Below are 25,134 nucleotides of genomic sequence, written 5' to 3' on the forward strand. Positions count from 1 at the left end.
TGAAATATTTAATAAAAACATTTCTAAGTATGAGAATGACAGTTTGATTCAATTAGAATTCTATATATTTTATAAATTGCCTATAACTTCCAAGATCCTAGCAGATAGTGCTGCCTTTGCTGATGACAGCAGTGGAAGTCTTGCAATGGGGCAGCAGCAGTTCAGGAAAGAGCAAAATCTGCCTTCTGTGGCACCCATGAGCAAGGGGTGCACTGCTTGCCTGGGGGATCTGCGCTGATGGGACATCCAAGGCACACCAAGGTGCAAATCTTGCTCTCCTCTGTTGCCATCCAGGTAGGAGGCTCTGGTTCATCTACACACACACACACACACACACACACACACACACAAACACACACACCTTACAACTATTTGGATTTTTTAACTTCCATGTGACCCAGTGGAGCTCAGTGAGGAGTCCCATTCCTCATGTGGCCACCGGAGAGGGAAAGGTGCACTGTTAGAGCACCCAGGCAGAGTGCCTGGAGCAGACAGCGTCCATGTCCCCTCTGGATGGGTGATCCTTTTCATCCAGCTGTCTGTGTACATGGACAGTGATGCACTTGTATCACCTTGCAGCAATTCCTACACACACCTTTTGAAACAAGAATGGATCCAATTTAAATCCTCATACTGGCTGTAATTAAAACACGCTCTTAAAAGGAATAGGTACACTTAGGGCATATTTACTCCAGAATGTATCTTTAGAGTAGTCTATCTCCTCTAAATTGAGAGTAAAGCGCCAGACATTGCATGGGTACTTCATGGAATCATAGAATCAATGGTTTGGGTTGGAAAAGAACTTGAAGGTCATCCAGTTCCAACCCCCCTGCCATGGGCAGAGACACTTTCCACTCGGCCAGGTTTCTACAAGCTCCATCCAACCTGGACCTGAAGACTTGCAGGGATGGGGCATCCACAGCTTCTCTGGGCATCCCATTCCAGAGAATCGGAATGATTAAATTAATATACATTCCATTTTCAATTTTTTAAAATTGCATTAATGCAAGTAACTATTTAAACTATTTGAAGATGTTACTCTTTAATGGGAAGAACATATTTTGTCAGATTTTTCTGCTGATAAAAAGCTCAGCCAGGAACGAATAACACCATGTTGGAAATGGCTGGCTGCAGTGCCAGGTGTGGAATTCAGGGTGTTGCTGGAAGGGCCCAAGCCCAGCCCGAGGCATTTCCTGATCAGAAGAGCAGCAGGGGATGGAATGATGGTGATGTGTGCCTGGGACCACTGACACTGTGCAAGGGCTGCCAAACCTTCCTGTGTGTCCAGCTCGTGTGTGCCCTCTGAGACAATCCCAACAAGACACTGGGAAGTTAAATTGCTCCATCTGTGAGTCTGGATATTTGCAGAGGTGTAAGCAGATGAGTTGTGACAGTCCAGGGAGAATCATGTAGCCTTGATCTGAAACTGGCTTCTGGTTGGATGATCTGCAACCTGATCACTTTTGTGTGCTTAGCGGAAGAGCAGGGCTTTTATTTTGGGGAAAATAATTCACCTTTACTTGGAAACTCTTCCCATTTAGAGAGGGGAATCCAGGCATAAACTGTTGATTTACTGAGGCAAGCAAGTTGACTGGCTGCTCTGTTTACTGTGAACTGATTTGGCATGCACACCAGCAAAACCCTGATATGAGTGAAAGAAAACAGAAAAATATTCTCACATACTTTCAATTGAAGGAAAACATTTGGCTCTTGCATTCATCAGTAACTATGTAATGAGTAATAAAAATAGTCACCAGGGATTCATTGACAGGTGGAAAGTGATTAACTTCTAGCAACTATTGTGAAAATGGACCAAATTCTTATGTCTGAACATACAAGATCTAATTTTTCTTGGCTTTTTTTCTAATTGACTTTTTGCATTTGGAAAAGATGCCTTCATTTGTTTACTTCTATTAATAAACTAAGAAAATAAATGCCAATGTTTTTTCCACAGATTTTTCCAGGTATTTTGCAATTTTAATTACTCCACTGCAAAGGTTTCTTTTTAATTATATTCAGTGTCACACTTGTCTGACAGTCTGAAAACACAAGGAGAACAGAAAATAAAAATCTGTTTGATCCTGAGTTACCCATTAACAACATATTCCCAAGCTGTCTAACTATAGAAGGAGCTGCAAAAGAAGCAAGAGTGGTCACTCACTATATAATAATAATTCCTGGTTTTGTCTTTAAACTCCAGCCTTGGCAATGACACAGCTCTTTGCATCAGATAAAAAGAAAGCTCCACCTCTCTTCCAAGATCTTTCTGTCACCCTGCATAAAACTTGTAGGAGAGACAGGTTTCGAAGCATCTTCCCATTTTTAGGGAAAGGGGCTAAGGAGCCACGGATATTTCATTAAAATGTCACAAGATTTATCAGCAACACCTGAAACCCCTAAAGAAGATGGCAGACCCAAGTGGGACAATAAGTTCCAGTATATTTTAAGCTGTATCGGATTTGCCGTTGGCCTGGGGAACGTGTGGCGATTTCCATACTTGTGTCAGATACATGGAGGCGGTAAGATTGGAACGGGACTTTGCCAAAATACTGAACTGCAATTCTCATGCAACTATAGTAACTTCTGACGGGCATGGAAATTACTTAATTTATATCAGTTATATCCCTTTTTAAAAAACACTGATTGTCATTAATGTTTTGCACCAGTTAATTAGCTCTTTCCATAGAAATATATTTAATTATAAAATGATACGTTCGGTTAGGAAGACCAGACTGATGCTGACCTGACTGATGATAGAACAAATCTATGTTGAAGTTTTTATACTGGTACTACAGCCCCAGTGGAAGCAGGAAACTGAACCTGCAGCTGGCTACCTTAAGGAGAAATGAGAGCCCTGGGGAGGCCTGAGGGAACTGAACTTGCCTCTGGGATGGTGAGTTATTCCCCACCCATGCTCTTAGAAACTACCTCATCATCTGAAATTGCCCCTGCACAGAACTAAATTGTGCTTTTTTAAAATGTTCAGCTGATGGAGCAGCAACAGGAGCCTGCCAGGTGTCATGGACAGCTGCCTAAGCCTGTGCCTGGGCACCAGTTCCACAAAGAATTGCTTTAGAAGCAGACAATTTGGTAAATATAAATGGATCTGAAAAGAGTACTCGGTAACTCACCGTTCACAGAAGCTTTTCAAATCTGCCACAGTAAGCTGTCAAAAGAAGAGTGAGCAAATTGTTTCAGCCCAGTATTATTTGTTATCTTTCAATTAATTGGAGAAAATGAAAATCCACACCTGGAGAAACTGTCAAGTGACAGAAAATATTATCACATCCAAGTGTGTTTTACTGAGGTGTCTGTGCTACTTGATGAACTACATATATTTCAATCAACCAAGGAACCAAGGATGCATGTAGCCTACAAAGGAAGGTGTTTCAGAAAGAAGTAGCCACTTAGATAGGGACTATGGTAAGTAGGTCAATGAATGAGCTATAGCAGGTTGTATCAAGAGAAAGAACCTTGGCAGATGTATGCAGAACACTAGGAAGTAGGTTGAGATATTGCTGCCTATAGTAAGATAACTTCTGAGTCTCTGACTTTTTCTGAAAGTCCACTTTTTAAAGTCAACTTTAAAAATTAGACAAGATTTTTAAAGACAAAATGCAGAAAAGTGTCAGCAATTATCTAAGGGTTAGAAAACTTCTGGGACACATAAAAACTTAAGAATTCAATCTATTCAGGTCATGAAGTTGAAAATTAAAGAGTATGTTTATCCGAGCCTATAAACAAGAAAATGGAAATTATTTTGGTGGCAAGGAGCTTTTTAAGGCTCAATATGCAACAGCTGAGAGTTACAGTTACACAAATAGAGAGAAGAAAAGACAAGAAACAGTAGGTTAGATTCCCCCCAGAACACTTGATGGTTTCTATTATTTATTTTAAAAATGTGACACCCAGTGAAAGCCCCACAGAAAAGTACCATCACTGGGTGGCTAGAAAGCCAGGAGTCACACTGTTTCTCTGTGTTTGTCCATGGGAATTACTGGGAAAAAAACCTGTCAATTCAGTTAATGATACTGGCATTAATGAGACATGATGGACATCTTTAGAGAGACATCCCCATAGCAGATATGGCATGAGAACCGCAAGGAAAATATTCTTATGGAGCAGGAGCTGTAGGTCAAATCTTCTACAGCATCTCAGGTTATCTTTCTATCTTGGAAAGCAAAGGGAAAAGCATTCAGGATTGACAAATAACATAATAAAGCAAACATAATGTGATGTTTTTGTAATGTAATGAATGATTAACACAAAGTGCTCAGTGGAAAGTTTGAAAATCCCAGGCAGGGCCATAGCAAGATGCAGATCCTACACACATTTCATTGCACAGAGAACTTCTGGAGCCACCAGCTACAAGAGGCTTCACAAAATTTGTGCATAACCAGGATTAAGATGAAATATTGTTCTACTAGCCATAAAAAGGCTCTCACACTCTCCTATGAAGCAACAATTGTTGGTTCTCCATGGCCAGCTGTGGCCAGTGGTATTTCAGCATCTTCAGATCCCAGCCTCACTTTAGAAGACAACAATGCTCATCTGCTCCTGAGGTTTGATCTCTCTCCTCCATCCTCCCCTCTGGGGTCCCCTGCATCCCTATTCTCACTGCCCCAAGAGCAGCATGAGTCTGACTGCAAGGAGGTCACCTGTCTTATGGAGTTAGCAGTGCTCAGAAAGTCTGCTTCCTTCTGTATCCAGCTCCAGAACTCCACTATTTCACACGGGAACCTCTAGGGACAAAAAAGACAGAGGGTATAGTAGGTTTAAAGAGAGTAAAACCAGGAAAATGCTGCAGGGGTAAGGGCTGAGTTGCTCCTTTTCTCCCTGACAGTGAGAAACCAGCTTAAAATAGTCACCAGAGTCAGTAATGGCAAACAGTTACTTTGCATCATCACCAGCAGTGGCACAAGACAGTGGTGAATTAAGGTCAATGTATGGATGGGCAGCCAGTGTTTGGTCATTGCTGACCCCTTCAACAAAGGGCTAAAGAGCTCAATAGCAGGATGGACTCTAACAAGAGTGCTGTGAGGTTTGTGAATAATTTATCCTAGAAAGCTGGCATTGGAAAAGTTGAGTGAGTTATGAAGATCACTGAGAAGACAGAGCTCTTACATTTACATCTGTAACTGCATTTTTCTTCTGTTAATTTAAAGCAGTGACGTGGTTTGGGTTTGCATTTTCAAAAGCAAACAACTCAGGTGCAAAAGCCCAATAGGTTTTCAGGGGTACTGGAGCATAAATCCTGCATGTGTGCATGTGAAGATGTGCACATGGGAGAGACCAGCAGCACTGTTTTTAACTGGGAGCCCTGAGAGAATACCATGGTTTTCTGCCTGCAGCCATAATCACAAGCATGGAGAAACCAGGTACGGATATGGCATAGACATGCTTGAAGGCTGGATGGCTTCTGGGGTAGTTTTACAGCTGGTTCAGGTGATTCCTTGTTTCTGCATCTTTTCAAAAACAAGAAATGAAAACAAGCGCTTGCACGTTTGTCTCGTGTCAGCTGTTCCCATCAGACCTCTGGCCCTGATTCATTGCACATTAGTGTTATTCAGTAACTCGGATCTAATATAATATCAGTTCTGCTGACATTTATCACCTGCTGCCGTTACTGATTATTTGGGTTTATTGCCCGAGTTAAGTTAGTTATTTACTTTTCATGACTAATGGGTATGAAGGTTGTTTGCCACAGTCGGTAGAGACAAACACAAATGTTCCCAGGTAACTGGGATTGAAAAGAATTCTCTAAATAGCCCTGTACAGAGTTTGTCACTTAAAACTGAGACACTAACAAGTCATACATCTATTTGTGTACACATGGAGTCATCTGAGTATACTTGAAGAAACCATCCCAGTTCTAGGCAGAACTGACTGCAGTGGTTTACTTTGGATTACAGCTGGTGTATATATATATCTATATATGTCATATAGATACATGCTTGCTTAACCCATGGGTATTCAAAATGTGCCTGAGCCTACAAAATTACTGAAAAATATCTGTAATATAAAATACAGTTTCTTTCTAGGAAAATAAATACACGTAAACACTACTATAGGTAGCAGCGACCACCATCTAAATCCCACACTGCTACACACTACAGTCATGCTACAAAGGGAGAACTGTTTACTTCTGGGACAACCATTTCCAGACTTTCATAACCCATGGCCTACTTGACCTTTTGCTCAAATTTGAACTACAATGTGCTGTGAAATGCCTGGTTCACTGTGTCCTCAAAAGGAAAACAAAACCGAAGAGGAACAAATTGTATTGTGTTAATGATACCAACTTACCAGTAGTGCAGTAGCTGCAGTTTTTGATAGCCTGATTTGAAAAAGCCTTTGTGGCCTTCTGTGTCTTTTCATATGCATGGAGATTGTTCCATGGCTTTGTGATATCCTTTTGCAGGATTCCTTCCAAAATAACTTTTGACTCTTGTAAGTTTTGAAGAGTTTTGGGGGTTTCTTTCCCTCGACCTAGACATGTATCTGCGTGCAGGATCGATGCTTTATGAATCTTCAGTGTCTTTCTGACAGAAGGAATGTTGTAGACTAAAATTTTCCTAGGTCACACCCCAGGGATGCAACTAAATCATGCTTTGTCAATATTTTTTATTTTTATGGGTATTTCTCCAGGCTTTTAAAGTACTTAGAAATGCTTCACCACAATAATTTTCCTTTTTCACTTTTTGAGAGGGAAAAAAAACCCCTAAACTCTATTTTTTTTTTTACTTTGTTGCTTGTGCTTTATGATTTTTTCTGCTAAATTTTCCTTCCCCCATGCCCCTTGGAAGCAAAATTTACAGAGTTCTGCTGTTCCTGTGCTTAACATCATATGTGTTTTGCTGAGGTTTTGTTGTGCTTGTGTTTGAATGCTCTGGTTTGTGGTACCTGCTGTGTCTTATGTTCTCTGCTTCTTGGATTTTCTGCCTGCTTTCTCCATGGTTAGATTTCTCATGGCATTTTGTTAAAAGAGGTATTTATTTTTTACCTTCTGGCACATCCTCCTCTATCTATTAATCAGAGCCCCCAACTATACAGTGCTAGAGGGTTTCTACTCACTCTTCCATATCTGATAGCTTACTGTTAATGTTTCTTCATGTTTTTCTATAGGTAGAGGACTTTATTGTGGAAAAGAGTAAACTTCAAGTGCTTCAGCAGACTGTTATTTTTCTCTTTTCTTTTTGCCAAAAATATTGTAATGCAAAGGAATGAATAACTAAAAACTTATGTTACACAACAAGCCATTTACTTGAATTAGGTTTGAGAAAAATTAGATTCATAAACTATTTCTTGTTAACTCATTCCTTTGCCATATTTTCATAACTGCAGATAGCAGATTATTTTATATAATTCTCATGGAAAGCCAGTATTTTTTTTTCCAAGTGTGACATTATGTTTTGCCATACTGTAAATATGCCTGAAGATAGACACAAGCCAGCACAAAGTAAACATGCTTTTATCAGCAGAATGTCTAAACACGCTCTGCTGCCAGTGGTTCAACTAGCAAACAGAAAAGGGGAGAGAGATAACAGTTTGCACTAATTATTACCCCGTTATTTCCCAGGAGATATGATATGGGAGATAGGCTGGTCTCTTAAGGAGTGCTCTGCTAGCAAGGGCTCAGCATGGATTACAGCGAGACTGCTGCTGCCCAGAGCTGGTGGAGGGCCAGGCAGATGGATGAAGAAGTAGAGTACTCCATACTGCAGTGCTCTGGTCACTTGCCTCAATATTTTGCTCTTCTCAGGAGACAGTCCAAGGCACCAGACTGTCAGAAGGGCTGGGCTGGCACGCTCAGATGTGCTGTGGAGAGGGATACTGCAGCAGGCTTGAAACAGACCACAGGACTGAGCATGGCAAGAGGTCACTGGGTTCTTCTTGAGGGACCTCAAACTGAGGATTTAACATACTGGGAATTAACTGTGAGGTTCCTTTTTCAAATCTGCTTCTCAGTTAAAAACATTTCAAGAATAGAGATCTTAAGGTGAGACATTTATTTCCAAGTTTGGCAGTTTATGAACAGTTCTTTGCCAAGAAGAGCTTTGTGATTTTTGTTTCTATGCATAATTTGATAAAAGGCTAAACTATCCAACAACACACCTTCTCTGGGTGTTGTATGTATTTATTGCAGCACATAACAAGAGGTAGCAAAGTTATTGCAATACAACACTAGCTCAAGAGATTAGATTTTATCTGCCCAGCCTTTCTAAATAGCCAGTGACTGCAGAACCCAGACGCCATTCCAGGTGGAGACCAGAAATCCTTGTGCATTCCCCCACCTCCCTCTCAGGGCCAAAGACAGAGCATAAAGAAAGTTTCCAGAGCTGAAAGAGCAGAGCTGAGCAGACCCAGATATGAGGTCTGGAGGTAGATCAGAAATGGTAAAACAAGGCACAGGTTTATTGACAAAGCTATGAGGAACACAGAATCTGTTCACATTTGTAGGAGGATGAGGAGGTGGCTGAGGCAGGACTTCTGTCTTTGTCTCCCTGAAGAAAAGACACACTGTGGTCACAGTGGTTGTTGGTCATGGCAATAAAATTCAATCTATTCCACCATTTCAATTTAATTGAACATTTGGGCAGGTGGTACAAACATACTGATAAAACTTCTGGTCTCATGAAAATCAGCACTTGTGCAAAAGAAGGGACACCCAAAAGTGTGTCCCTTCTGAGAGAAGGTGGGGGAAGAGAGGCATTGCACACACCTTAGCAGGAATCAGCCAGGCTGTTGGTAGGACTGGTCCCTTCCTACAGGCAACCGACAGGACAGACTGCTTCTGGCCCAAGGGAGATGTAAAGGACATGAACTGGGAAGAGATGAAGTTTCATGTCTCACACGTCTCAGAGAACAACTTCAGCCTTGCTTTCAGTTTTTCATTAGCTAGAGGCTCTGTAGTCTGAGCAGAGCTTCATGCAATAAAATAACCTGGTCTCTTGGGGGTATGCAGCACATAATCCTGCTTTTCCAGTGCAGGATGGAGGCCTGAGAGCCTTAAGAAATGAAACGAGGCAATGCATCCCCCAATGGAATAGGGGACAGGCAAACCCTTGTGCTTTATGAGAAGGAGGACAAAAGAAGATGTTTAAAAAGGAAATGGATGAAATAGTGAGGCTACTTATAATGGCTGTAGCAATGCCTGAGGGAAGTGTCCTGCAGCACTAAGCATCCCAGTTCCTCCTCCTCCATCTTCACTACCAAAATTACCAGCAACAGATGTTACTTGTAGGTGTCCTTAGCAATGATTCCTCTCTCAACACATCCTACGAGGACTTTGTTGGGTTCATAAAGTAGATTGATTATAAACCAGTAATTTCAGTGAGATGCAGAAAATCATGTGGCTTAATCACACTTAATGTCTTTTCAGGGGCTTTCCTGATACCATACTTCATCGCTCTTCTCTTTGAAGGAATCCCACTGCTACACCTCGAGCTGGCCCTAGGGCAGTGCCTGAGGAAAGGCAGCATTGGAGCCTGGAACACCATTTCTCCTTACCTTGGAGGCGTTGGTACGTCTCTTCAGTCCCAGCTCAAGGAACTGCAGACAGCTCCCACCCAGCACTCACTACCTACAGACCTGTGCCTGATGTGTTTTAGGATATAAAAAGAAATGACTGTTAGAAAGAAATATTTAGTAATGAGGATGGTGAGATATTTAGGGGTGATTTCCCTAAAAACATTCAAGGCCATGTTGGACGGAGTTCTGAGCAACCTGCTCTAGTTGAAATGTCCCTGTCCTTGGCAGGGGCATGGCACTAAATGACCTTTAATGTCCCTTCCCACCCAAACCATTCTGTGATTCTGTAATTGTGTATTGCCCTTAGCAAGCATTACTCCAGGCACATTTCAGGATCATTTGAAGAGCCTAAATGCAAACCTAATAACCTTTGCTGTGGGGAGCATAGTGAACATGGGTTCTGCTACTCAACACTGCCCCATACCAACCATACCCTGGTGCTCAACAAGAGCTGCCTGCCCACAGTGCTTCTTGCTCTTCCCTCACAGCCCTTCCAGGAGCCAGTCTTCTATGTTCATGAATATCCAGACTTAAGGAAGGACAGAAAGACAGGAAATCAAGGATCCTAGTACCTCCTAATGAGTCCAAAGCACATGGGAAGGCTCCCCTCCACAAGAGGGTGGGGCTACTGAAGGGACTTTATCAACACAGCTGGGCATGAGGGACAATCCACATGGCTTTGTGCATCAGACTGATGTGCAGTCCTGTACTGCCAGCTCTTTTCTACTTATTTAATATATGAAAAAATACATCTGGTGCCCTGAGTCCGCCATTGTTAGGCTGCAAAAAGTGATCCAGAATAGCCACCAGAGGTTAAGGAGGTTAAGGCATTGACATCTACTGAGTATTAGAGATATCATCCTTGTGCCTGCAGGGCAAGGGGAAACTCCTGCATGTTTCAGCCAGCTCTGCTGGATCATGACCTGCTTTAAGCAGGTGCCTGAAATGGGCTTGGCACTGATGGCCCTGCCTGTGGGCCTCTGTGGGAGGAGAAGGGGTGGGTAAGAGAAGTCATCTAAGGGCCAGAGGGCAATGAGAAAGAATTACCAAGCAGCAGGTGGTGCTTCCAGCTAAAGCCATTTCCTACAACAAGGCATGTTCATACTCCCTTTGCAAAAATGCAAGCAAGAGGAAACTGTGGTGTTGATATTCCCTCCTCATCACAGGAGCAAAACAGTGCCCAATTTAGGGCACCTGTGCGTGATTTGGGACAAGAGTGGCCTCATGCAGCTACAGCACACTATAAAACTTTGATCTCTTTTGCTTTCTGCTATTACAGTGGTCCAGTATTGTAGAAAACAATGGATTACATACTAGAGCAAAGATTTCAACCCTAACCTTCTGTGTAAATAGAGAGTCTCAGCATTCCTGGAGCAGGGCTGGTGATGTGGGGAATTGTGCACCAGTGTTTGGCTACTGAGGACACAAATGCCCATCTTTCATGGGAAAATCTCAGGAGGGGGTCAAGAGGAGGGAGAAGAAAATATGAAAAAAATAGGAAACGAGAGCTTCTAACAGCTAGTGCTGTGACTGACTGATAACTTTTCCCAAAGCTTTTCTGAAGTGAGATCTTGTGCTTTCTGTAGGAGTTGGTTCATGGATGGTGTCAGTTCTAGTGAGCTTGTACTACAACACTGTTTTAACTTGGGTGATGTGGTATTTCATAAACTCCTTCCAAGAACCTCTTCCTTGGAGTGTTTGTCCTCTAAATGAAAACAGAACAGGTAAGTACATCACCATAAACACTACTAGAAAAACATCAGACTCTGGGCTAATCAAGAAACCACACTTTATTTGGCCCCAAATTGTGCACAAGTCCTGGTTTGATTTCCTGTTAAAAAGGTACAAGAGTCATTGAGTCATGCTAGCTTACTCAAACTCATCAGCCTCTCCAGAACAACAATAGCCAGAAAGTCCGTGAGTCCTTTTGCTTGACTTTAAAATGGGAAACAAAATAAAGAGCAAGTTCTGTTATCCATTACAAAACCTTTACTAAGACTAAAGAGAGAAAGTGCACATAAGCAGGATAAGGAAGAATGCTCTCAGGTCTTTAAAACTATTTTTCAGCTTCCTTTTTTTCTCAGAGCATGAGAGAGAACAAATTCCAGGGCACAGCAAGAAATACCACCTGAGTAAAAGGCTAAGAAAAAGGCAAAACATAGTGGAATTAAACTTTCCTTTGGAGGCCTTAGGACTGTTCTAGAGTAGGAAGACAAATAGATATCACAGGTTGTGGTGTGTACCACGTTCCCTGTTCCCTTTTCTTCAGGCACAGAGCCTGGCTGGGGAATGCCCACTCCCCTGCATGCAGATGCCTGAAGTTCCTGTTCACAGAAGTCCTGGAAACTCAAGGACCCAAATGCCTGGGTCTTTCCCCACCACAGGGCCATGAAATAGCCAGGGGAGCCTGGACTTAGATGTATTCTCAGGTGCCTGGAGTTTGCTATGGTTCCACCAACTTGTAGCTATACAGCTAAAAATGTCATTGTTTTCACTACGATTAGTTTAGATTTTACCTTGCACTGAGCACAACACTGTTTCTAATTAGGAAGTTATCCCCTGTATAAAATGCTGGTGATGTTCTGGTAAAGGTCTCTCGTAAGTCTCATAGTCTCAGTCTGCTGTGAGAGTTTGTCTTGCTGCACATTACAGATAGTGTAGAAAATCCTTCTCTGTATTAGATTTTGCAGCCCACAATTTATTCTAACACTTGCTACTTTTTATTTTTTCAGGATTCAATGAAGAATGCTATGAAAGTACCGCAGTAAATTATTTTTGGTACAGGAAAACTTTGAACATAACACCTGACATTGCTGAGAGTGGCACGTTCCAGTGGTGGCTCATTTTGTGCTTAGCAGCTTGCTGGGCAATTGTCTATCTCTGCACCATCCGAGGAATTGAAACCACAGGGAAGGTATGGAAAGGGTAGAGAAGTGATTGTCCTGCAGTTTGAAATCTTGCCCTCCAGACACCGGGTTTTTACCACGAGGAAAGCCTTCCCCACTTACCACACTGGCACCATTCATTGTGCTCCTTGTCCAACAAATTAAGAACAGCAGTACAAGTGGCTTAAAATGATGCATCTCTCCTTTTCCATTGCAAACACTTCTGCCCTACCAGCCTTCCCCCTCACAGTTTTAAAAGCCATTTTGTTACAAATATATTCTGTAAAAGTACACCCTGCTTATGTGAAAGACTGCCATATTCATCTGTAGCTGTCTGATCTAATATTATTATTGTTGTATATTGCAATAATTTAAATAGGATTGTTTGAATTTATTACCAGTAACTCTCTGTCTTCTGACCTCCTTACTTTAGGCAATTTATGTAACAGCAATATTTCCATATCTGGTCCTGACTATATTCCTTATTCAAGGACTCACTCTACCAGGAGCTACTGAAGGTCTGATTTACCTCTTCACCCCTAATGTAAGTATTAGTATTAATTTTCCTTTTACTCCTCCTCAGATTTCATACCAATTTCTAACAACTCCTGGCTTAGATGTCTATCCAAGAGCTCAGCTAAGCTCTTTTTCTGAGATGAAGGGACTTAATTATTTTAATATATTTTCACAAAAAAAAAAAAAAAAAAAAAAGCAGCAAAGAACTTAACAGTTCAGTAGTAAGCCTATCAGAAAATACTGGAAAATTAAGTTTAAGAATGTTAGGGATGCATCAGTCTTTAATGTGTAAGTGAAACTGATGTACTTCACAAGTACACGAGAAGGATAGGATTTCCCTGCCACTGCTACAGAATTTACACAGCTTTAATCTTTTAAGAATTCACAAAGAGAAGAACTGAGGATTTTTACTGTAAAGTGATTTTTTTGGGAGGTTGAACGTAATTTTCTCCTGCCCCTGTTTCTTCATAGCATTTCTCCCCTCCCCCATATCTCTTCCTAAAAGACAGAACTGCTGGAAAACAGCCCCCTCCCATTTTTCTGAACTTCTCATATGTTGAACTTCTCATATGGACAGTAGTTCCAGATCCCTCCACATGCTGACCATTTCAGAAGCACCTTTCCTACACTGTCCTTGGCAGCATTCCCAAATGCAAAGTCAAACTGTCCCACTAAGTGGTTGCTATCCACTAGAGGCTCCTCACAAGTCTGCCTTCGTGGCTAAAAAGCTCCATCAATTGGTGGGTGTAGAGGAGGAAAAGCAGCACTCACTGACACATTCTCGAGCATCCGCTGCCTCCTCAGCCCCAGCAGTGCTTCAAACACAGAAGCGCTGGATTTTTCCTTTCCTTTCCTACAACAAGATCACAGACATTAAAGAAAACATAAGCCAAGAAGCTCAGAGATACTTTATATGCCAGGCTGGAAAGGGACAAGAGCAAGAGAAAGCTCAGATAAGACATTGTTTTATCCCTCTTTCTACAAGCCCAGTGACACAGACGCCCATCTAAATGCTGCCAGAGCTCAAGGGCAAGCTTGGTTTTTACAGAAGATCAGGATATTCAATTACATTTTTGAAGGGCCAGACAGGACTATGAGAGCTTGGTGCAGTGTCTTAGGGAAGAAAGCAGCTTTGACAACACATACAAAACATGCCTTGGCCTGTTAGCAGTTGGTCTCAGCTAGGCTGTCAGGTTTCTCTGGAAGAACTCAGGCATTTTTGGAATTTAGTTTGCAATGATCCTGAACTGAATGCAAGAAACTAGATTTGCTGTACTCATAAAGCCTGGAGGTATTGCAGTGCTGAGGAGGAGCAGATCATCGTAAAAGAGCCGGATGGATTTGTACACTAGCAACAGAAGTCAGAATGAAAATCCACCTGCAGTGAGCCTGCAGCTGATGGTTACCTGGTTTGAGAAAGCAGATCCTGGGGACATCTTTGAAATGTCATCTGAAGATGGTTCTAGTGATGTTCTTATCTACAAATGTGGAAAATCTGATGCAACAGCCTGGTAAGTGATACCTGCTATCGGTGTTGCTATTGCACAGAAAGTTAGTGTAAGACAGATGGCTTTGTTAAACTAACCTACCAACTGCTACACAGGGTTATGGGCACTTCAAGGACTTCAAAAGCATAGTAAGCACACAGCTTCAGCATTGCCCTTCTCTCTTTGTCCCCTTACTCCACAACTGCAGTACCAGTATTGCCTTTGCTGTTAGGCTATTCCCACCCTCCCTGTGAGCAAACACTGGGTTTTCTCCACAGGGAATGCCTCAAAGTGAGTTGTATGGGAGGGCTGTTAGGCAGAGATTTACTTGGCCCACCCAGGCCACATCAGTTTATAAAACTGTAAAGCATATTTCTCATATGTGCTGTTTTCGTCTTCTTTTCTTGTCTTTTTGCAGAAAAAGTTTTAGCAAAATAAAGTAAGAATTAAGTCACCTACTGTCTGTTTCAGCTTGCTTTTAAAATAAATAAAATCAACCTTCTTGATATTCTTCCCTGATTGGAGGCAGTATTTTCCAACTTCTTTCCAACTCTGCAGTGCACCAGAAATTGTAGTTTCTCTGTAACAGTGGCTACATCCATTATCTCGTAACTGTGACACCTTGTTGTTTGTGAAAGTCTGTGAATGCAATACCTAGCACAAGAAGTCCCATCTTACCCAATTTCAACATCATAACCACCTAACTAAATTTATTTTTCTAAACCACAATTTTTAAAGTTTATTCACTTTCCAAGTTTGTATTTTAGTTCTTGTTAATACATACCACACATAATAAAAGCATGCATATGGATTTTAATTATGTGAGGTTGTGTTTTTATTTGCATGCAAAAATACATAATCAGCTTTTGTCATCTGACACACTTTCCACCCTAAATTTCAGAATAAACAATGACTACTTCTTTTCATTGACTTTCAGACATAGAGAAGTCTGATGATTCACTCATCTCAAAATTCTTGGTTACTTGGAAAATAAAGGTGCCAAGAAAACAAAAAAGTATCCTGAAGTGACACCTGAGGAGAAAGCAGAAGTTGTACAACGATGAAGCCTGGAACAGGCTGGAACAAGGAACTTGAACAGACTTTTGGAAAGGTTTTTGGAAAATAAACAACCAGAGGCAGCAGAAACAAGATTCCATCATGCATCAGCAACAGTCTGCATGGTTCAGCTTCAGGGGATACCTGTGTCACCTAAGGAATACAAATGTCTCCTTCTCCAGTCCCTTTCACATTTGAAAGAGCTTCAGAGATTATAAATATTTGGAGGTTCTCTGGCATCTGGCAATGAACAATTCTAAGAACTTGGTTGGGCAACTGTTGCCTGTGCCCAGAACTCAGCAGCCATTTAACAAGGAGTGAGAATGGGGAAAAAAAGAAAAAAAAAGAAAAAAAAAAAAAAAAAAAAAAAAAAAAAAAAAAAAAAAAAAAAAGAAAAAAAAAAAAGGCAGCACAGGCCCCAGATCCTCTATTCACAAAACCATTAGCTGTTTTTACACCAAAATTACACATCACAGGGACCCCAGAAATTTTTAATTCTGTTTCTGTCTGTGCTTCACATATTCAAGAATCCAAACATCTTACCACTCATGAGGGAGCAATTTCCTTTCCTCCTTACTCCTCTGTTCATTCATTAATGCTGATTGTATATCTTCATCCACATGTTTCTGGCATCAGCACATTTCTTCTTCTAAAGATATGCTTATAAAATCTGTATGCCATATAAATATAAAACAATACTTTCAACAATTTGCTGAAGACCAGATAATAACATTGCCATGGCATGCTTGCCTGCCCATTATCTTTTCAAGTTTGGGGGTTGATTAGTATCTTTTGGAGTCAATAAATGCACTGCACCTAGTACCAGTCTCAACTATCTCCAGACTCATTTGCCAAAGTTCCCAGTCTGAAAGCCAGACTTTTAGGAGTCGCATCTGTCAGCATCAACTGACTTGGCAGCACTTAATCAAAGTGTGAAGGCCACAGAGCCACGTGAGTGCCAAGTTTCTGCACTGCAACAGCACCTGCACAAGGTCCTGCCAGTGAGCACTCTGGCCTTTGAGGGCTTGACTGTGATCTTTCAAAATAAACCTCTAGAAGGGTTTTCCTTTGCTGAAGCATTTCAGCCAGCAATGGTTCCATGAATCTGCTTGCTATGTTGTGTTGGTGACACAGTTCTGCTGTGGTTAAAGCACTGCCCTCCCTGTGGAGAGAGCACCTGCAGTAATGGCATTGCCTGAATCCATCCACACCGGGGTGCACCCATTGTTCTTGCTCTTCAAGCTCAGGCCAGCTTCAGAGAAACCCAAAATGCTATGAAGGGTCTTTTACTTACCTCTCACTCCTGCATACGTTCCCAGTCATGGACTTGGATCACTAGCACAGGCACACAGACACAAGTCGTCCTGCATGACTGGGATGCAGATTTGACTCAGACTGTTGTAAAACAAAGTGAAATAGTCTACAGTCCCAGCATTACTTTTGAACTATCTGGCTTTTAAAACAATCTCAGCAAAACATTCTTCTATTCTCCATCCTTGAAAATGGATCAGAGAGCAATTCACATGGTAGGGCATAACATACCGCTTTGAGGTTTCTGCAGGAAAGTAATATTAATTGATCATATTTACATTTTACACATTACTCATGTTCTACCTCTTCCTTTTATATAGATTTCAATGTCAAGACTCCTTAGTGGAGCTATTTAAAACTGCTCAATGTTCTCTGTAATTCACCAATCACTGCTTTTTAATTTACCTTCCTGTATCATACTGCCCTTACAACAAAATTCAAATTTCACTGTCAGTTTCTCCTTTTTTCTTGTATTTCCTATGCTGACCTTCTATCTTTTATTCCTGTTTTCACAGAACAGATAGCAGATGCTGCTCTTAATAACTGTTCTCTTCTTGCCTGCTTGTGATTTTAGTCACTTCTATTAAATTATTTTTTAAGCAAATTTGGACAGCTACAGAATCACTTCCTGTCTTAAAACAGTGAAGGTTTAGTATTTGTTTATATAGTTTTAGGAAAACAATATTCTTTAACTGCAGTTTAAGTATGTGAATTTTTAAAAAAATAAAGTAATTGAGGAAAAAAATATTTTTCCTATTGTGTTCCTAGTGTCTATCACTTAGAACCACATTTTTATCATCAGACAGACGAAGTGTACAATGATTCTGTAATTGTTGCACACATTTAAATAGCCTCAGTGAAACTCTTAAAAACACCTGTTTTACCAACCTGTTTAGTACCTATTCCCATTTTCGTAGTATTTAGATGGCAAAACAGCTCAAAATTTCAGAAGTGAAATAACAGATGAGCTACAAGAACTGCAAGAGAAAAATAAATTTTAATTTAAGCCTAATACATGCATTTCTTCCAATTATTTCAGCTGAACACTTTGAAAAATCCCCGTGTATGGCTTGATGCAGCTACACAGATTTTCTTCTCTCTCTCTTTGGCTTTTGGAGGGCTTATTGCATTCGCGAGCTACAATCCAACAAAGTGAGTAGAACTACAACCTTTATTAGCTGGCAGAATTCTTGCTGTGTTTTGTGCAAATTCTTTAAATTTTCAAAATGTTTTCCTTAATTTTTTAAAGGATCTTCAGAAAAGTATCTGTCTTTCTAAAACGCCCACTAGATTTTCTAACAGAAGGGGGAAGGGGAGGGAGGGAGGGAGGGAGGGAGGGAGGGAGGGAGGGAGGGAGGGAGGGAGGGAGGGAGGGAAGAAATTAAAAAAAAAGAAGTTTGCACAAACAACTGCATCAGAGGTAAGAAAACCTGCCTTTTTTAATCACTTCACTTGTTTGAATGCTATCTCTAGAAATGACTGTGAAAAGGATGCTGTGACAGTTGCAATAGTGAACAGCATGACATCTCTCTACGCTTCCATCCCAGTCTTTTCTGTTTTGGGGTTTAAAGCAACCACAGCATACTGGGACTGCTTGGACAGGTGAGAAAGCTGTGTTCCCAAAGTTATACTGTGGTTTCAGTGCCTAAATAGATAATGTGATAATTTGTTATTTGAAAGACATGTATTTAGAGAATTTATTTTCATTAGAAAGGAAAAGCATCTGTATGGAGAAGTTTAATGTAAAAATATAAAGTACTATGGGACTGAGTCAAGGATGATAATTTGTAAGAATCAAGACAAATTACAGAACAACCCATTTCAAGTAGCACATCAAGGTTTGCACCTTACTCTCAGGCTAGCATTAGAAGTAGTAAAAATCCCCTCCTTTTTCTATTTCACTAGAAATTTATTTCACTAACTTATTAAACACATGTAGTAGAAATGGTCTGGAAACCTGACCATAAAAAAATGTTTTAGAGACGGAATCTGCATAAAGTACTCAGAGTTTCTGTCTGAGACAACATTAAATAGTCTGAGTATTTTCTACTATTTTATATATAAGCTGTCAATTAATATTTTCCTTTCTATTGTAAATAGCAGCACAGAAAGTAAACACATCTTTGGAGTATCATCTGAATACACAGCACAGCATTTCCAGCCACATCATCTGCAAACTTTTAAACTAAAGTTTAAACATGTTGGTTTCTCTGGCAGGAACATTGTCAATATCATCAATGAATTTGATCTTCCAGAAGAAAGCATCATGCGACAGAACTATACATCCTGGATTCGTTTTTTGAATTCATCATATCCAGAAAAAATTGCTGGACTCAAACTGAAAAGCTGTGATCTTCAAGAATTTCTTGATCAGGTACCATAACTGCTTTCAACAGGTAATCCTTAAACAAAGTCATGTAGAAGGATTGGCATCTTCCTTTTTCTAATAAGGACATGTACTCTGTTCTACCTGCAATGATATATTACACATAATCATGCAACAAATCAATCTTTCAACATTTGAATAACAATACTGCTGTAGGATAGTCTGAATGCATAGCTGTCTGTTATGGCAAACAAAACTACACGTTATTACCACAAAACTGATCTTCCAGGGTGCTCCCACCAGAAGTCTACCATGGACACTAGATTCAGTCCTAGTTTGGTTTACAGAAATAAACATAATGGGGGATCACATCTAGATGAAAGATTATAGAAAAAGGATGCCGAATGGGAATTTCCTAAATCTGTATTTAGGAAAGTATCAAAAAATCCATTACAATGTACACTGTTCACCACCAAAGTACATCATGAGTGTCTCCTTATTTTCCAACCTTCCTATAACATTTTCCCTACCACTAAACACAGACATTTCTTCTCTGTTTTCTTGTCCTACCTCATTCCACTTGCTCCAGGGATCCTGTTTGGCACAGTCAGTGTGTGCTAATGTATGACAAGCCTAACCTAAAATAATGGTAAAGTAGGCTATTTTACTCACATGATGGAGAAGTCCAAGGACAACATTCCAGCCCTAGTACAAGTCAGTTTCCTTTGTCTCACTTCTGATGGCATCCATTTCTCATTTACAATTTGAAATATTTTACTTCCAAGTTATAACAATATTAGCATTTTTCAATGCTTAGATTTCAATATCCTTTAGTCCTTGGGAGACTAAATCAAAAGAAATTTGGTTGAAATTGGCTTTTTCCCTATTAGTCTTTTCTGCCTTGGCCATTATAGGGGGTTTTGTCACCAATGATTCACCAATTCTCTTGGTGTTAAGAGTAGGAATCATATCCTTATTTACACCTCTTTCTTTCCAGAAGCTGCTACATCATAGATTTTTAAAAAGCACATTTAAGATGGTATTAGCAAAACAATTTCTATTACAATTACAACTCTCCAGTCTGCTTTACTCTGGACCCATCTCTCTGTGCAGGCTAAAATTATGCTCCGTGATTGTCTAGACATCTCTAGAACACTTAAAATTAAACTCCCCACTGCACATTTTGTCAACTGCTGGCTGCCACAGAGGCCACAGGGTGACCAGCAACCTTGCCTACAGAAAAGGACAGCATTATGATATAATTACTTTATGCATGAGAAATAACATTGTAATGTGTATTTTGATCTGTTTGCGAATTCTGCAGAGTGTCTCAGGAACTGGTTTGGCTTTCATCGTTTTCACTCAAGCTATCATCCTCATGCCAGGCTCCCAAGCCTGGGCCATCCTGTTTTTCATAATGTTGTTCAGCTTGGGCCTTTCTTCGATGTTTGGAAACATTGAGGGTGTCTTCACTCCTCTTCTAGAGCTTCAAATTATACCTAAATCAGCACCTAAAGAGCTATTATCTGGTAAGGTATTTGCTTTGTTCAAAGAAGGTGACTTCCTTATAGATGCACAAACTACTAACTCCTTAATTAATATCACAGAGGAATTAATAATTAGTAGTATTAATTTAGTTGAATGTCACAGTGTAAGTAAGGGCAGTAGATTGTGTTTACAGAAGATAAGCAGAGAGATGAGGTAGCAGTTATGGCAGAAGCTGTCAGGTGACAACATCATATTGCCTTTGCCAGTTCTTTTCTTAGTTTGCAAGTTCAGCTGTTCCAGTCTGAGAAAGCTTGTTAAATTGCTATTATTGGAGTCCAGTCCACTCTGAGCTGTTCCAGTCATCGGGAAGAGCCTTACCTTCCCTTAAGCCTTTGGCACTGATACAAATCACTTTAAGGCACCCAGTGACATCAGCTCATCTGCCATAACCACCTGCACTTGAATTTACCACTGTAAGAGAGGACATTCACCCCTATTTCACCCAGGTCTATGCTGCTACAGATTCACATTTACTGTGAACATGTCAGAGTAGAAAATTACCACTTGAAAAATGAGGAATGAATGTGTGTGATCCTGTTCCAGCACCAAAACTGGAATCTTTTCAACCAGCCACGGTTATTGAAAAAAAACTGCTCCTTAAGAACCAGACTTGATGAGAGTCTGAGAGAGTCTACCATGAAACTGGTCCAGAAAAATCTATGGCAGTTACAAGTAATGGATTAATATTTCTGCAACATGTCCTTTTAAATTTTTATGGGAAATACTGCTGTCATGCCTTTTGTAGAGTCTTCCTCTGGCATCTAAATTGTATCCCTAATTTTACAATTCTTTGTGTAGAAACAAATTTATTCCCAACTTGATGAGTTAACCATATTATTTTTAAATTGATTTGCCAATTATGAACTTAAAAAAGTCTGGAGCCAACAGTTTAAGGAATTGAACCAAAGGCCATCTCATATCCACAATCTCAGGGTTAGAAGCAATTAGCAATACATTAGAAACATGTACAAACTGATTTGTAGCCTGTGTCTGTGTCCAGCAATACCTTTAGTCCCTCCTTTCCATCCACTTTTTCTCTCAATTACCCCAAATCTGAATCTTGGCTAAAGGGGAACTGGCCATACAGAAGTGTGCTGAAACCCAAATGATACATGCTGGAACATAAGGGACACACACATTTGCAGCTCTGAGCTCTTTAAGGAAATGCAGGCAGAAATCCAGGGAGTCCTTACACTTCCAAGGTGGAAGTGTAACACCTGCCTAAGTATAATTACCTGCCTGTAGTTTAAGCCTATGGCTATATGGAAATGAAGGACTTGAAACTCACTGCAGCACTCAAAAATTAACCCTGGGTCACAGCACAGCCCAGGCTGTCTGATGGAAGGAAGTATGAACAACTGAAGGATGCTCTGAGTCACATGAATGCATTCCTCCTGCAACAGTAGTGCTCTTGGCCAACACATAGGGGAAAATTGAGTTTGGGAAGTGGTATTAGCTCCCCTAATGAGAAAACAGCTTGTTGTAACTCCACAGAGATGGAGAGAATAAAGATTATTAGAATAAGAACAAAGCAATTTAGAACAAAAATAAACCTACCAAGTTCAGTACTCCAGTAACAAAGGTATCTTTTTTTCTTCAGGTATAATATGTCTAATTAGCTTCCTCATTGCTCTGTGTTTTACACTGCGTTCAGGGAGTTACTGGATTGACATTTTTGACAGATATGCAGGTTCAGTACCTCTTCTAGTCATCGCTTTCTTTGAAGTGATTGGAATTGTGTACATCTATAAAATTAAAAGGTATGTTGGAAAGAGATAGAATTTATTTCTTGTAAGACAGAAATGCAGCTCAGGTTGCAGTAATTTTGACCCTGACCTGATTTGATTTGGTGCTAGTAACTGAGACATCTTCCTAGCATGCTATGTTTGTTCCCTTGGCAATTTTGTCTTTTTATTTTAAATATCTGAATAGTTTACAGAACTGCTGCAATACAATCATCATTTATTTATGCTTAGAAACCTTACACTAGGTGCTCAGGTAATTAAACTGACAATGTAAATTGGTCATTCATCTCTGGTATGGCTCAATCAAGACCTACTTGAATGATATTATTATTTACTCAAGTAAGTAGTGTGTTATTGAAGAATGGTGTGGAATAGAAAAGATTTACAGTGCTGTACTCTGTGTTTCCAACTCACAGGAAGCTATAAAAAAGCGAAACTGTTACCACTCTAGATCTGACATCATCATAAACATGCCTTCTTTTACAAGGTTCAGTGAAGATGTGGAATGGATGACCGGACGAAAACTCAGTCTCTTCTGGCAGATCACATGGAGGTTTATTAGCCCTCTGCTCCTGCTAATTGTCTTCACGGCCTTTGTTACTCTTCAGATGCAGAAGCCACCAAGCTACACAGCCTGGAACCCTAAATATGTATGTGCTCAAATATTTTTAGAACTTCTAATAAAAAGGAAGAATTATCTGTTTTCCTCCCTTACCAGATCCTTTAATATCATTATCTACTGCTTACCCATTGAAAATAGCTTGAAGCAATGTAGTGCTCAGAATGAGAAGGCTCCAGTGTGCAAAGAGGTTACACATACTAAAACGTGCCTCCTCTTGAGGTGTCCTGCTCATTCCATGCTCCATACCTCTTATGTATGTGTGTAATGCTCAGAAGTGTTGTAGTGAAACACATCACAGACATTCCATACCCACAGGGAGTTTAGAGGTAGAACAAATGCCTGAGCAGAGCTTTAGAGCTGCATAACAGGTGTTAGGGATGAAGGCATTTCTCAGTGAGAACTGCCAATATGACTGGGGCCCTGGTGAATATATGAACGTGTACTTTAGACAGGCAGACAGTGGTCTGGGTACAGTGTTGGTTAATTCAGCAACAAAGACATGTCCATGCTGAGAACATTTGATCTCAATGTCACTGTCTCACATGAATTGCAGTTTCTTTGACCCCTCTCAAATACACCCTTGTATAGGGGTTTGAAGATCAATTCTGTTCTTAAACTATATGACGATTACACAGGAGCAGTGTCTCCCTCAAATGCCATCAAATATCTATCACCCCAAATAAAATTCACAGCAATAGACTTGCAGAAATTGTTTTAGCATCATTCCCTCAAAATCTCTGATATACGTCTTCCCTATCTGACAAAGAACATGCTCAGTAACTGTTGAAACCAGATAAGCTTTGAGTACAACAACAATGAACAATGAACCAAGAGAGGGTGAAGATTTGATAACACTTTGGGCAATCCCCATATCCCTAGGAATGTGTCACAATTCCAGCTATACATCTTTGAAAGCGTAAAGCATTTAGAGCTGTCTCTAGACCCACAAGAAGGGTTTGCAGAGGACACAGCCACTGACTGCTACTGTAGACAGAGTAGAACTTGCTTAAACAAATCCTTACTAAAACAGTGAAAGAAAACAAAAATAGAAGTCATAGCAAAATCGAAGTGTACCTATGAATTATTTCTTTTGCTTGCTTTATCTCCACAGGAAGGTTTTCCCATGAAAGAAGAGAAAGTTTATCCACCTTGGGTACAGGCCATTTGTGTGCTGTTGGCTGCCCTTCCTTGTGTGTGCGTACCTCTGGTAGCGCTTTTCCACCTGGTCAAACAAAAGCACAGAAGCAAGAACCCAAGTTTTGTACCACCAGAAGTCTTCTCCTGTCAGGGGGATAATAGCAACTTCTCTCATCCAAAAGAATAAATATCAATTGTACTTGTCTGTAAGCAAAAATAAGAAAGCCTTTGTTAGACATTATTAGCTGTCATTTAGTATCATCCAACCCCCCTGGTATACACAGTTCCTATGTTTACAGCAATCACTAACTCTGTAAACAACGCTGTTGTGTTTCCTTGAACTTCAACCAATTTTACAGCTTCATGTACCTCTCCAGCCAGAATTTGAACTTGGAAAGCCTATTAAGTATTGTTGCTTGCTTCTGTCTTTCTTCACTTTTATAAAACTGATCAGTTCCCAAGGATCAGCAACATAAATTGGAACACCAGCACCTACAGTTTCATTCACTGCCCTGTCTCCTTGCTCCAGGAGATGCAGAACGGAAGCCCTCTAAGATAAGGACTACTCTTTTCCACTACACTCTAATTTTTATAAATCTCTATATACACTTAAACAGCAGTCATTTTGTGATTATTTCATATTCTCAAGCATTGCAAGGAGCAAAGATAAAGCATCAGCAGATAAAAAGAATGTTAAGTAAATTTGAGCACTTAATTCTGCACAAATATTTTATCTTAGCAGATTCCAGAATTTATTCTAGTGGAAAATACTGTAAAAAGAAAAAAAAAAGTCCCCATTTTTTCCCCTTTATTTCTCATACTGAACACAATAGCTGAATAGCATAACAAAAATGCAGATGTATAGTAGCCTTTCAGTGAGCTGCAACCTTACAGGACATGACAAGGAAATTAATGTTTACTGCAAAACAGGATTTCCTGTACTTGGCTCCAGATCCTGGCCACTCTGTAG

The 25,134-nt window shown here is 40.3% G+C and overlaps 1 protein-coding gene across 1 annotated transcript; it reads left to right on the forward strand.

The window, feature by feature from the left end:
* The first annotated feature begins 2,362 nt into the window (after positions 1-2,362).
* On the forward strand, positions 2,363-24,351 carry LOC128789295 (sodium-dependent neutral amino acid transporter B(0)AT3-like). The gene is made up of 12 exons (XM_053945064.1): positions 2,363-2,519; positions 9,383-9,523; positions 11,118-11,255; positions 12,264-12,445; positions 12,850-12,960; positions 17,826-17,938; positions 18,260-18,388; positions 19,004-19,160; positions 20,437-20,641; positions 22,261-22,420; positions 22,893-23,055; positions 24,139-24,351. The coding sequence occupies exons 1-12, from the start codon at positions 2,363-2,365 to the stop codon at positions 24,349-24,351; spliced, it is 1,869 nt and encodes a 622-aa protein (XP_053801039.1).
* The last annotated feature ends 783 nt before the right edge of the window (positions 24,352-25,134 follow it).

The sequence above is a fragment of the Vidua chalybeata genome, chromosome 1 (genome assembly GCF_026979565.1).
Source record: "Vidua chalybeata isolate OUT-0048 chromosome 1, bVidCha1 merged haplotype, whole genome shotgun sequence".
Taxonomy (NCBI): domain Eukaryota; kingdom Metazoa; phylum Chordata; class Aves; order Passeriformes; family Viduidae; genus Vidua; species Vidua chalybeata.